Raw genomic sequence first — 13967 nt, 5'->3', positions numbered from 1 at the left:
GAATTCGTCTAAGCCTTCCCAAGAAGTCCTAAGGACGAATTCCTACCTCTCTCCTCTCTCTTTATACCTTCTCCATTTGCTCTTGGTGTTTGTAAGCCATTAGAGGAGGAATTGGGATTGTTATTGCTACATAACAATCAAGGTAATATCTTAAACCTAATTATATGTTAATATCGATTTCCATATGCTAGAATTAGGGTTTAAAGTCTTGGATTCAAAGCATGTACAATAGAGAAACCTAGATCCAAACATTAGGGTTTGTATGAGCACATAGGATGTCTTATGACCAAAACCCATCAGTGGTATCAGAGCCTTGATTGGTTTCTATTGTATTGATGCTTGATATGTTTGAAAATTTCGAATTTTGTGTTTTTGGAGGCTGGACTCGTCGTGTCCATAGATGAACTCGCCGAGTCCAAGGTGACTCGACGAGTCCAAGCCTGACTCTACGAGTCAACCCGTCAGATGGAGGGTACTTCGGGATTTCTTGCTGTTTATGCTTATGGATAGTTACCTTATCATGTTAGATCAATATTAATCCGATTATATGATATATTTGACTATAATTTTGATCTAATTGAAGATATTTATCAATTAATAAGATAATTGTTTCCTTATGTGATAATTGATTAATTATTTTGAGTAAATTGATAAATTGTTTTGCAAGAAATCATTAAATAAATCAAATATGGATAATTATGTAATTAAATGTTAATTTAGATTATTTGTTATTTGATCCTTGTTGTTATGAAAAGTTTCATATTTTCCCCTTTTAGGTTTTATAGTTTAAATTTGAACCCAAAAGTTTTGTTGTTTTGAAATTTAAATAGTTAAAACCCTAATGTTTTGAAAAATGTTTCAAAACTTGCCCTCAAGTTTTGGAATTTAAATTTTGATTAAATGGTTTAATTTTGATGTATATTTAAATTCTAAACCCTAATGTGTTGAAATGTTTCAAAACTTGCCCTCAAGTTTTGGAATTTAAAAGTTGATTAAAAGTTTAATTAGGAATGTTAAATTCTAAAACTCTAGTATAGTTTTGAAAAAGTTCAAATCACACCCTTATGGTTTTATTAATTAACTAAGGTGTATAATTAATAGAGGTTTAATAAATCCATAAAAGTTTTAGTTTACAATTTAATTGAATTAAAGGTATAATTGTTAAATTGACTACCTAATATTTTAAAAGTATAAAATACACCCTATACTATATATAACATTAAAAGTCTAACATTACATATATGTATGAGTAAAAGTCAGTCTTACCGTTAGTAGGCCTCATTCACGAAGTTGGTCTATAAGGGGTGTTTAAGGAAATTGTTTATAAAATGGCAATTGAATGGGTATCCACTCTTACCCACCGCACTCTTGACTAGTGGAGGGTCGTTAGCCGAATGGGTAGGATAGGACGAAACCTTCCATTATAAGTATAATGAATTATAAAAGTAACTAAATGTTTTCAAAATTCCCAATCTTAGTTACTTAGGCAAAAGTGAATTGATGCAATTCCATGAAATTACACTTTGTGCCCTTGCGAAGACGTTAGTGGAGCGTGTGTGGTTTACCGGCACACTAAATGGTTCTAAGCAAAGGTAGCAAAGGGTGACTCAATGTTTGTCATAGTTCGGTGGAGCGTGTGTGGTTTACCGGCACATCGAATAGGTGACTGTAACATGTGAGGGCACCATGTAAGTTTGCATGGTTATTCACACCCGCTTTGTGATCCTCGGCATCCCAGTCACAAACAAGAGGGGCATATCGAGATTTAAACATGCCATTGAAAGTTCAATGAATCTCAAAGGATCTAGGAGTTTTCATAGATTTAAAACTTAAAATTCTTTTTCATTTTTCGTGGTGGAAATTAGTGAATCGTCATTCACTTACCTTCAAATATTCTGCAATTAGGGTTACGGCATCCCTCTCCCGAGTTGTAGAATATTGTGTTGGGTCCTAGCCTTAGTATCTCATATGGGTGATTTACTAAGGACTTAATCAATCATCTAACTTGTATTCGTTTTCTCCCGTTTTGTAGATGTCAAAGTTTGACAACTATGGTCTTCTCAAATCCCGTGGAGTAAGTATTCCACATGAAGATGATATTCCACGATTCGATCGAGGAACAAGATATCATGCTTCACTTCCTCCTCCTCCTCCAATTATTCTCCCTAACCCACAAGTTCAAAGGCTTGAAAAGTTCAAGCTCACTCAAGCCCTTTTGGCAAGTAAACATAAAGAAGGAATATCGGTGTGTGCACACGTCCTAGGGATGAAGTCACACATTGATAGGTTAAGAATGTTGGGATCTGTTTTCTGTGAGGAGATGGCTGTTGATTGGGTTCTTCAGTCACTTCGTAACTCATGTAGTGAGTTCGTAAGAGAGTACTATATGATGAACCGCGACGTGACCTTTATAGATCTCACCTATATGCTTATTGCTGCTGAATCAGCAATGGTTTGACGTAATAGAAAAGCAAAGTTGATTGGTGAATTTGCCTTCAAGACCTCTATGGATATAGACAATGGCAACGAAAGACATGCTATGATCAAAAGGTTTGATCATAAGAGAAAGGAAATGTCTGAAGTAGTTCCATGTCATGTTCCAAAAGAGTCAATTTGCTTTTATTGCCAAGAGAAAGGGCATTGGAGACGAAACTGCCTATTTACCTAAGAGATCTAAGAGATGGGAGAGTCAAAACGTATGGCTCTACTTTAGGTGATATCCATTGACTAACTTTTTTAAGTTTCTATTATAGATTCTTAAAACATAATGTGATAAGATTACAATTGATTTTTTGTAGGATCGAAGAAAAGAAAAAGGACGCTTAAGGGAAGAAGTGAGCAGAATCTAACCGAGAAGGAATGGATTTCGATCACATTTCTCGAAGATTAGATTCTTAAGCTACTACTTAGAGTTAGAGTTAGATTGCTAAGAAAGATGTATTAGCATAAGTTTTTCAATGAATTGCATTGTAAGGACAAATTTTTCCGCAATAAAATAAATTTTGATTTTAAATTTTATTTATTTATCCTTGCAATGGCGTGTATGAAAAATTGGTGTTAAAATGTTTCTATTATTAGAAATAACGGATTTGGTTCTTATTATGTTATTTATGGAAAGTTGAGAATTTACCAAATAGGGAGAGTTTCTCATCGCCCAAAGTTTCAATTGGACAGAAATTTGGAATCACGCAACTTGGTTGCACGATGAATAAGAAATTTCATATTTGGAAATTAGACTAATTCATTGACAAAGTGTCAAGTGAAGGACTAGAAGATCGAGTACACAAAGTTGTGTGTTGATCAAAGTCCACCATAAGAGTAACAAAGATATTCGTCATGATTTACTAAAGGTTTAGTAAATATGATTATACGTATAGGATTAAGTGTAATTCTGAATTGATTGAAAAAGGTTTAAATCAATAGCAGAATGAATAAGAAGAATCAAGTAGGTAGAAAGATAAAAGTTTCTCCATTCTAAGAAGAAGGGAGAGTACCTTTTTATGCTTTATGATAGGTCTTAATGATTAAGAACCATATCTCAATTGATCCTCTAAGTGAGTCTTAGTACAATTGTATGTTTAAGAAGAGGAATCAAGGATTGAAGAAATGGTTAAATCAATAAGTCAATCATACTTCGTTCCAAAACAAGTCTTAAAGTTAAGATTGTGACATTGAGTGAAAAGTATTAAAGGTTTATAACATTCATCAAATGTGGAAAGTTGTGATGTCTTGGATAAGACAAAGACCAACTAGGACCAATTTATGAAGAGTTTTGATAAAAGCTACACTAACTCTTGAATATTTGTTTGTCAAGAAATGTTTTGACAAGAGAATCTTATATGTCAAGGAGTCAGTGGAAGTCTTAATGGTCTTGAAAGGTTTCAAGAACAAATCAAATAAACCTTATCAATCATCACTAGCACACGAGTTGAGGTTTACAACCTATCGTGTTGACATTATTTTGTTTCTGTGCTAATCCAATCGAGTTAATTATGCATGTGAGTCCTATGAGTTCTCATTGGAATGCATAAAAGGCAAGGACCTTGATCAATGGAAAGTACATTGATAAGAAAATGTGAGTTGCTTAACTACTTGGAAGACATGGTGGGCAGCTGTGCTACCATAAGGCAAGAAATCAAGATTAAGAAAGTTCGATCCATATGAGTTTGAATTTGTCGTAAACCTTGGTTTTAACAAATTCACATGGATAGGAACACATACACCGTTTAAATCTAAGTGTCATAAGATTTCTTCCTTCATGAAAATGATCGTGAGGAAATGCTTTCACTAAGAAAGATTTTAAGAAGATAGTGATTGTAAAATTGCATTCTCGAATTCGATTATGGTTACGGTATCCCTTTCCATAATTTGAATTGTGAGGTTTGGCAATTGTTTACACACAAATATGAACTATCTAAGGCAAAGGTGTATAAGTTCAAGAAGCCTTGATAAAAGATTATCAAAGCATTAAGTATTAGAAACATGGACTTAAGAAATTCAATAAGCATTGTTTTTCTGAAAGTTAAGATGTTTATGAATACATGTCGAAGCTAGTGGGAGCATAAATGTTATGTTTTATAATAATCATCATGATAGTGGGAGCATAAAAGTTATGATTGTATGATTATTAAGGAAAGTATTGCAAGGTTAGCAATATTAATTATAGAAAACAAGAGTCATACTTTGCAAAGTCGCAATAGTTGAAGAGTTGTTTTGCTATAATTAAGGGAGAGAATATTATGCTTCATTTCAAATTTAAAGGTTTAGGTTGAGAAATGTTAATAAATTTAGTCTAGGGTACATAGTGTGTTCTTAAAATTTCGATTATGATTACGGCATTCCTCTTCACAATTCGAATTTTGAGAACATAACAAATAAAACATTATGCGTCGTGTCCCATACGCTTCGGGTAAAGGATCGATTGCAAATGCTTTAATGTTTGACCATTCTAAGATTTTCCAAATGTCTAGCGCATTTAAAGGGAAAAGGGACTAGAATCGGTTTTGACTAAAATAATTAAACAACTATCAAAGGACAATCCAAAGTTCGACGAGGATTGGTCGCTTGTGAGTAGTTGGAAGCATGGTATTGAATGGATCATATGGACATTATTATGAATAGAAAAGATTCTATTAAAAATGAGTCGTCATATGGAAAATGTGGAAATGTTTCCATATTGGATGGACCATATCGACATCATTACGAATAGACAAGATTCTATTAAGAATGAGTTGTCATATGGAAAATATGGAAGCGTGTCCATATTGGGAATTGAATATTAAAAATCTATGTCTAGATTAGAAACTTTTATGCAAAAGGATGTTCAAAGAATGTACTTTGAGTGAGAGACATCACGTCTATGAAAATGTCTTGTAGCAATCTCCGATAGAGAAGTTTGTAATATCATTGGCAATAGTCTTTGTGACTTTGGTGCAGTGACATTACGAAAGGATCATTGCATAGAATGTTAGAATCTAGCATATTTTATAAGTAACAAGAATTTGATATTCTCACACTTATGAAAAAGGATTTGGAGTTGTGAAATGAGAATGATTGGAAATGTGTTCAATTTGATCTATTTCACAAAAGTAAGAACTATAGGTAAACATTGTGCGCATGCTAAGAGCATGGGACAAGTGTAATAATTCAAGTAAGAAGTTGATTACCCGAAACGACAAATAATGAGTAATCAATATGGTGATAAATAAAAGGTGTTTTATTTATGCTCAAAGGGTTGAGGCCATATGGGATTAGTATTATTCTTGTGTTTCACATTTGCATGTTTTGACTTCCAGAATAATTGAATTTATTAAGAATAATTGAATTATTCGAACGGGTCACAGTCGTTCATATGTTGGAAGTAGATATGAATGAAGATTGTCGTGAAGTGGTGTGTGGATTGTCTAAAAGAGTATTAGACATAAGCAAATGTTTGCTGCAACGTTCATGAGTGCTTATGAATATGAATTTGAGCATTGGATTAAACCCACGCTCACTTGGATCACTCTATGAATTGTATCACGAGTGATTGGTGAGACGATAACATCTTATATTCTTGAAACCGAGATGTGTGAGTTGTATCTTGCAAATCGGTTGCACATTGATAATATGTAAACGCACCAGTAACTTGGTGTTATAAAACATATTGTTGTGTGTGATTCAGTGAGTGAGTGCAAGCAAGCATTGTATCAAAGTTTATCCGTTCCTTTTATCCAACGTAGGATAAAAGCGATATCTTTGGGCCCCTCGATGGTTTAGTGATGACAAACGTAAATGCTCGGCCGGGCTAGGGCTAATTTGATTTGTTCAATTAGTCAGTCGTCATAAATCGGGAATTGAGATATAGTACAAAGAGAATGATTTGAAATCATATCTCATATGATATCTAGAATGGAGGAATATATGATCCCTTATCTAAGGACACGCGTATCTGATATGATCAGAGTTGACAGTGGCTTTGGAAAGCTACGATTGCAGATCAGGATCTGAAGTCATACGCAGAATGGTTATTAGACTTATCCAAGTGGGAGACTGTTGGATTAGTGTCTAAGTCCATAACTATTTTGGTATGTACTTGACCTGATGGTGCATGGTCCTTTTGGGTTGCCTTCACCAAAACAACTTGATTGGAGAAATAAATAGAGAGAGAGGTTATTATGATTTATTGATATGTTATAAGAATAATATATTAAAGGAGAAATCATATTTGTTTAATTAATATTGGTTAATAATTAATTAAGAATTAATTTTGTGATCAAGTGTAATTAATTAAACTAGAGGGGCTAAATTGTAATTATGTGATAGTTACAAAATAAGGTAAGGATTATCTTAAATATAGGGTGAACGAATTTAAGGAGATAATGCCTTAGAATTCAACTAGGATAAGGGTTTCTAAGACTTATCTTATGGTTGCTTGGTGGGCAAGCAACTAGATAATGATAAGGACTAAAACCCTAATCTTTACACCTATATAAACCCCCTAAGGCTCATGAACTCGTCTAAGCCTTCCCAAGAAGTCCTAAGGACGAATTCCTACCTCTCTCCTCTCTCTTTATACCTTCTCCATTTGCTCTTGGTGTTTGTAAGCCATTAGAGGAGTGACACTTGTGACTCTAAGCCTTCCAAAGTCAATTCAAGGAGGAATTGGGATTGTTATTGCTACATAACAATCAATGTAATATCTTAAACCTAATTATATGTTAATATCAATTTCCATATGCTAGAATTAGGGTTTATAGTCTTGGATTCAAAGCATGTACAATAGAGAAACCTAGATCTAAGCATTAGGGTTTGTATGAGCACATAGGATGTCTTATGACCAAAACCCATCAGCACTCGATCTGATTTTTTCTTCTTGAAGGTGTTCATCTGAAAATCCTTCATCAGATTTGATTTCGTGTGTGTGGAGAATAAGGAGATGGTGGAGGTTAACAGAAAAATCAATTTACAGAAAAAAGGAGGTGAAGGACACGGTGGTAGTGGCGGACGGTAGTTGAAGTGTGTATGTGTTCTTGAGTGTGTGTTCATGAATATGAATATGTGTTCTTGAGTTTGTATTTGCAGAGAGAGAGAGAGAGAGAGAGAGAGAGAGAGAGAGAGAGAGAGAGAGAGAGAGAGAGAGAGAGAGAGAGAGAGAGAGAGAGAGGGGTGGGTCCGACTTTTTTTATTATTAAAATAATTTTTAAAATAAATAAATAACTATTAAATTTTAGAAAAATGAAAGAAAAAATGAAAATTAAATACCCGAAGGGTATTAAAGTCATTTTAATTTATCGAGGAATCAAATCTGCAATGAAACTAGCTCAAAAGGACTACGAAACCAAAAAAATCGGTGTCTGAACTAAAACTCCAAAAAAATACATACCACATGAACATTTTTGAAATTTTGTCATTTGAAATTAGCTAAAAATACTTTACTTTTAAATTTCAATAAAAAGTCATATATGATAATGGAGTTTGAAGCTTTTGTGAGTATGGATCTCGGTCGACTTGTTTAGCCTTACCCACCTCCTCTTAATTTAATCGAAGAAACAAAAAGGCAATAACAAAACAAGGGTTTCGTTTCCTTTCGTTTTCTCAACCATCATTTGCATTTGCATTTCCATATTGGTTTCACCACCACCTCTCGCTTCCCCCCACTCTCTTCTTCACTCTCTTCCCCAACCCAAAAGATTCTTGCAGATTTTCTTTTTGGATCTATCATTCACCTATTCAAAATCCAATATTCAGATCTTCGTATCAATCTATTGGCTAACAAAATACCCAAAACGAAGAAACAAACATGAGCTCGGCTCCAGTTGTCTCGAGCGCTAATGGCAACGTCGATGAATATATTACTCAGCTCATGCAATGCAAACCCTTATCCGAACAAGAGGTTATTATTATTCTTATTGTTGTCTTATTGTTATTGTTATTCAATAATCCCTAAATTCGTCTTTCGTTAATTTCGATTTCACGATTTGTTGCTTTAGTTATATTTGGGTCTGATCTGACCATTTGAGCTGGGTTATGATGATTGTCGTTTTCATATGCACAGATCTGTTTACTGGATCAGATCTGGTTCAATTTAAGTTCGAAACTTTCTGTTTTCAGTTTGAATTTACGAGTTTTCTTTTTCAAATATCTTTTGGTAACTTAGTTGTTAGATGATATCTCCATATTAGATTCATGTTATATCTCGAATACATACTCGTTTTGGAAAATTTATCCCGAAAGAAGAATTCGATTTAGATTGCTAACTTTTCTCTAATTAATCATTCCTAAGTTCATTTGAGATGAAATTATTTGTGCTCCATGGATCTTCAACAATAAGCGCTCTTTCTTTCGCCCAAAGTTAAAGTTTCAGGAGTTTCATTTTTGAAATTTGAAGTAAGAATAGGCCATAGGGATCATAACTCTCGAAGAATTGCATCTTTACACTGTTAGATGCATATCAGACCTTATATATTGCTTCTTATAGAATGACATTCTTGTATGTTTTTGTAATAAACTCTGTTTCTTTAACGACATGCAGGTTAGGTTGTTATGTGAGAAAGCAAAGGAGATTTTAATGGTGGAAAGCAATGTACAGGTATGCTTGTTTTCGATTTTACCATGTGTATAACTTTATCTACAATTACACTTGAAGTAAAATTATGTACTAAATTTCATCTTTTTGTAATTGAACAAATCACAAATCACAAATCAGAAAGAAATTATAAATGTTCCGTTTTTGTGTTAATGTGTTTCAGCCTGTTAAAAGCCCTGTGACAATTTGTGGTGATATTCATGGTCAATTCCATGATCTTGCAGAGCTATTTAGAATTGGAGGGAAGGTTTGTATTTTCTATTTTGTTTTATACAATTATTTAAAATCAAATTATTCTACTTTTAATTTTTAACTGATGCTATTTTGTTTTTGTTTTTTTTTTAATTTATTGAAGTGTCCTGATACAAATTATTTATTCATGGGAGATTATGTTGATCGTGGTTATTACTCGGTTGAAACAGTGACAGTAAGTCTTTGACTTTTTTGACTTTTTGACTTTTTGACTTCTATCTTTCTTGCGTATTATTGTTTTATATTTTGTAAATTGTAATAATCCGTTGTACATGGATAAAAAGTAACATTTTTTTTTTGTTTTGCTACATCAGATTTTCACCAACTTTACATAACAAAAACCAAATTTTATAAAACTTTCTGCAATCATTTGACATTTTTTGACCATTTTTGAATTTTTTTTGTTCTTTAAAAAATTAACTAATTTATCGTTTTCTTTGTGAGATGATTTTGTGAAGCCTCATCATCTAATTTGTTACTTTTTAAGCACATGTCATAGTTTTTAAAATAGTGATTACTTGACAATAACATATTTTATAAAATAAATATATTACATTTAATATTGGAGATTAAAACGAAACAAATGAATTAGTCAAAAGATTAATAAAAGATTTGAGGGTCAAGTATAAGGGTTAATCTCATAAAAAAACCTTATATTTTGTGTTTTTTTTTCAGGGATTAAACCTCATCTTTATTTTTTTCATGAAAAAAACCCTTATATATTTTTTCCTTTTCTTCGAAAAACACCCTCAACTTTGTCCTTTTTCACAAAAAAACCGTCAACCTTCTAAATGTTTCCAAATAAATCCTCAACTTTTTTAGCTTTTCCTTAAACAACCCTCACATTTTACAAATTTTTTAGAGAAAAACGACTAAAAGGGCCAAATTGGAAAAAATGCAAGGTCTTTTTCATGAAAACAATAAAGTTAAGGGTTAATGCGGAAATAACACAAAATATTAGGTCTTTTAGTACTTGAAACTAAAAGAAGCTAATTCTACAAAACCCAAAACTCAAAAAAACATTAAATCAAAATCCAAATATTTTTTGTCTAGAAAAACTAATCTATCCAATAATATTACAAAAAAAACACACACTTCATTGAATAAATCCTATATTATTATTGTTTTGATGTTAGGTTTTTTACACTTTCAGTTATTGGTTGCCCTAAAAGTTCGATACCCACAACGTATTACTATTTTAAGAGGAAACCATGAAAGTCGCCAGGTATTATTTACTTTTTTTTTATTTTTATTTTTAAAATCACTATATAAATAGTTGAAAATTGAAATGATTTTGCTTTTTGTTTTTGTAGATTACTCAAGTTTATGGATTTTATGATGAATGTCTACGAAAGTAAGTCCCCTTTCTTTCTTCTTCAGTTATCTAAAACAAAATACTTTCTACTTGTTGACTTGATCACCTCTGAATGAAACCCCATTTATATGTCGCCTCTGAATCATTCAGCATTCAATGTGTTTGAGTTTGACACAGCCTCTGAATGAATCAAAAGCCTTTAAATGCTTAGGGAATCCTACATTCTCTTAACCATTAAGATGTTTGAATCGTTCAAAACACTTAATGATCCAGTTTTATCAAATCAAACAAGGGAAATTATCAGAAAAGTCCCAATATTTTCAGAAAAGTTTCACTTTAGTTCCCATTTTTTTTTTTGAACAGAAAAGTCCCGAGTATTTGATTTTACATGATAATATGTCATTTTTTGTTAAAAGAAAAAAATGACTTTTTTGTTAATTTGAGCCAAAATGAAATAATCGGGACTTTTATGTTAAAAAAATAATTTGGGACTAAAGTGAAACTTTTCTGAAAATATTGGGACTTTTCTGACAATTTCCCATCAAACAACTCCTTAATTAAGCACTTTTTGATTTTTTGATAAGCAAATTTGAGTATTTGGACAAGTAGTTTCCCCTTTTAACTTTTTAGGCTTAACTTGTTAATAAAGAGTAAATTACACGAATGGTCCCTATGGTTTGGAGTAATTTACATGTTTGGTCCCTAACTTATTTTTTTAACTCGGAAGGTCCCTACTGTTTGTTTTTGTTATGTGTTTGGTCCCTCTTTTTACCTAAAAAGACTATTATTTAAATAGGGAAAAACGGTGGGCTAGGTAAGGTAAGGTAAGGTAAGGTAAGGTAAGGTGAGGGGGTGGGGTTGGGGTTGGGGTTGGGGGTGTGTTTATTTAAATAAATTAAAAAATCAATGGCAAAATAGTCTTTTTAGGTAAGACAGGCGTGTAACAAAAACAAACCATAATGACTTTCCAAGTTAAAAAAAATAAGTTAGGGATCAAATGTGCAAATTACCCTAAACCATAGGGACCATTTGTGTAATTTACTCGTTAATAAACAATTTTACAAAAAAAAACTAAGAAAACTGTTAAATTTGTTTTATTTTTTGAATAGATATGGGAACGCAAGCGTGTGGAAGACATTTACAGATTTGTTCGACTACTTTCCACTCACAGCATTGGTTAGTTGGTTGTTGAATCCAGAAGTTTTTATACAACATTTGAATTTGTAATTTAAAAAAATATATATATCTTTTATTTATATAGGTTGAATCGGAAATATTTTGTCTTCATGGTGGATTATCGCCTTCGATTGAAACCCTAGATAACATAAGGAATTTTGATCGTGTACAAGAAGTTCCACATGAAGGCCCGATGTGTGATCTTTTATGGTCAGATCCAGATGACAGATGTGGTTGGGGTATTTCCCCACGTGGCGCTGGATACACTTTTGGCCAAGTATCTATTTTTTTATTTTTTATTTTTTTTTTTATTTATAAAAGACTTCATATTTTGTGTGTTTTTTTCTGGATTAAACCCACACTTTATTCTTTTGTCTGAAAGAGACAAACTTTGTATTTTTTTTCCGAAAAAAGCCCTCAACCTTCTAAATGCTTGCTTGCAAATAAACCCTCAACTTTTTTTTTTTTTTGTTGAAAAAAGTAAACCCTTGCATTTTACAATTTTTTTTGAAAAAAATGACTGAAAGGGCCGGATTGGAAAAAATGAAAAAGTACAAGGTCTTTTTCAGGCAAAAATTAAAGGCGAGGTTTAATCTGGAAAAAACACATAATGTAATGTTTTTTTTTTTTTTTTTTTTTTTTCGGATTAAACATCTTTTGCTTGAAAAAGACATTGTGTTTTTTTTTCTGATCTAGGGTATTTTGGAAAAAAAAATACAAAGTTAGAGGGTATTTTGGAAAAAAAAATACAAAGTTAGAGGGTATTTTGGAAAAATGAAATAATACAAGGTTTTTTTTAAGCAAAAAATAAAGTTAGAGGTTTAATCTGGAAAAAGCATAAAATATAAGGTTTTTTTTATTTTATTTTATTTTATTTTATTTTATTTTTATGAGATTAGCCCTTTTATTTATTTGTTTGTGGTGTTAATGTTAATGAAGTTTTTTTATTTTTTATTATTTTTTTCAGGATATATCTGAGCAATTTAATCATAGCAATGGGTTGAAGTTAATTGCTAGAGCACATCAGCTGGTTATGGAGGGATTCAACTGGGGTCATGTAATGTTTTATTTTTATATTTTTTTTTAAAAAAAAAAATGAAAGTTTTGTTTATTCTGATATTTTTTTAATAAATTATAATAGGAACAAAAAGTTGTAACAATTTTTAGTGCACCTAATTATTGTTACCGATGTGGGAACATGGCTTCCATTCTTGAAGTAGACGATTGCAAGGGTCACACCTTCATTCAGGTATTTTATTTAAACTATTTTTTTTTTTAATTTTTATTTTTTGTTTAGAATTTAGTGTTGTATGGATAAATGGTGTTTGAAAAAATATTTGAGAAAATTACAACTTTGGGAAACGAAAGAAAAAACAAATGAGGAAAGTTGACTTAATGTTGAAAGAAATTTGTTTCTTTGAAATGTAAGGGTAAAACGGTCATTTAGTTAGGGTAAAACATCTTTTACATATTCAATTAAATTTTCCATATATATGACTTTATTGGGATTTAAAAAAAAAAAAAAAGAAACACTAACTAAAGAGAATGTTGAATTGCAGTTTGATCCAGCTCCAAGGAGGGGGGAGCCAGATGTGACACGTAGGACACCAGATTACTTCCTGTGAGGTGACGTGGCAGTGGGACCCTCTCAGCTATCTGGATAACTTGATGGATCGTTTGCATTTAATTGGGAAGAAAAAAAACATGAGAAGTCATTTTGGTTTACAAGTATAGCATCGTGTAGTTGTTAATTTTCAATTATTATTATTATTTTTTTTTGCAATCTCCTATTTGTAGAAGCATTATATAGAAGAAACACGATTTAACATTTGATGTTTTGATTTTTTTTTTCTTTTTTCTTTTTTGACTCTAGTGTTAAAGAACACTTTATGGACTTGATATCTTGCATTTGTTTTTACTTAAGTAAAATCATAAGACAATAACAAACTAAAATAGCTTGGTGTGTTCGACAGAATTAGCTGAAAGCTGTAGTTGTTATGTGTAGAAATGTTCGACAAAAGGAGATTTAAGTAACTTTTCGATCACTAACCTCGTATATGTCAATATGTCATCTCAAAGTTGAACTATTTACATGAACCTATTTAGCATATATCAAAACAAGAGAAATTATATATCTTCCTACCTAATAAAATGGTG

At 31.9% G+C, this 13967-nt stretch overlaps 1 protein-coding gene across 1 annotated transcript; it reads left to right on the top strand.

Annotated features, from left to right (window-relative positions):
• Positions 1 to 7988: 7988 nt before the first annotated feature.
• On the top strand, positions 7989 to 13709 carry LOC111898575 (serine/threonine-protein phosphatase PP2A-2 catalytic subunit). Its single transcript, XM_023894472.3, has 11 exons — positions 7989 to 8374; positions 9014 to 9070; positions 9231 to 9314; positions 9423 to 9494; positions 10473 to 10544; positions 10633 to 10673; positions 11744 to 11810; positions 11896 to 12087; positions 12778 to 12867; positions 12952 to 13059; positions 13370 to 13709. Exons 1-11 carry the CDS (start codon positions 8282 to 8284, stop codon positions 13433 to 13435), a joined length of 942 nt encoding a protein of 313 aa, XP_023750240.1. The 5' UTR covers positions 7989 to 8281; the 3' UTR covers positions 13436 to 13709.
• Positions 13710 to 13967: the final 258 nt, after the last annotated feature.

The sequence above is a fragment of the Lactuca sativa genome, chromosome 2 (assembly GCF_002870075.4).
Source record: "Lactuca sativa cultivar Salinas chromosome 2, Lsat_Salinas_v11, whole genome shotgun sequence".
Taxonomy (NCBI): Eukaryota; Viridiplantae; Streptophyta; class Magnoliopsida; order Asterales; family Asteraceae; genus Lactuca; species Lactuca sativa.
Note: the sequence above shows the minus strand (reverse complement) of the source record. Positions and strands in the feature narration are given on the sequence as shown.

What these genes read in the sequence shown, in the direction of transcription:
- LOC111898575 (XM_023894472.3), top strand. Translation starts at nt 8,282, where the DNA reads ATGAGCTCGGCTCCAGTTGTCTCGAGCGCTAATGGCAACGTCGATGAA. An exon ending in TGGTGGAAAGCAATGTACAG is followed by an intron (nt 9,071 to 9,230) that starts GTATGCTTGTTT and finishes AATGTGTTTCAG; the next exon opens with CCTGTTAAAAGCCCTGTGAC. An exon ending in AGGGATTCAACTGGGGTCAT is followed by an intron (nt 12,868 to 12,951) that starts GTAATGTTTTAT and finishes AAATTATAATAG; the next exon opens with GAACAAAAAGTTGTAACAAT.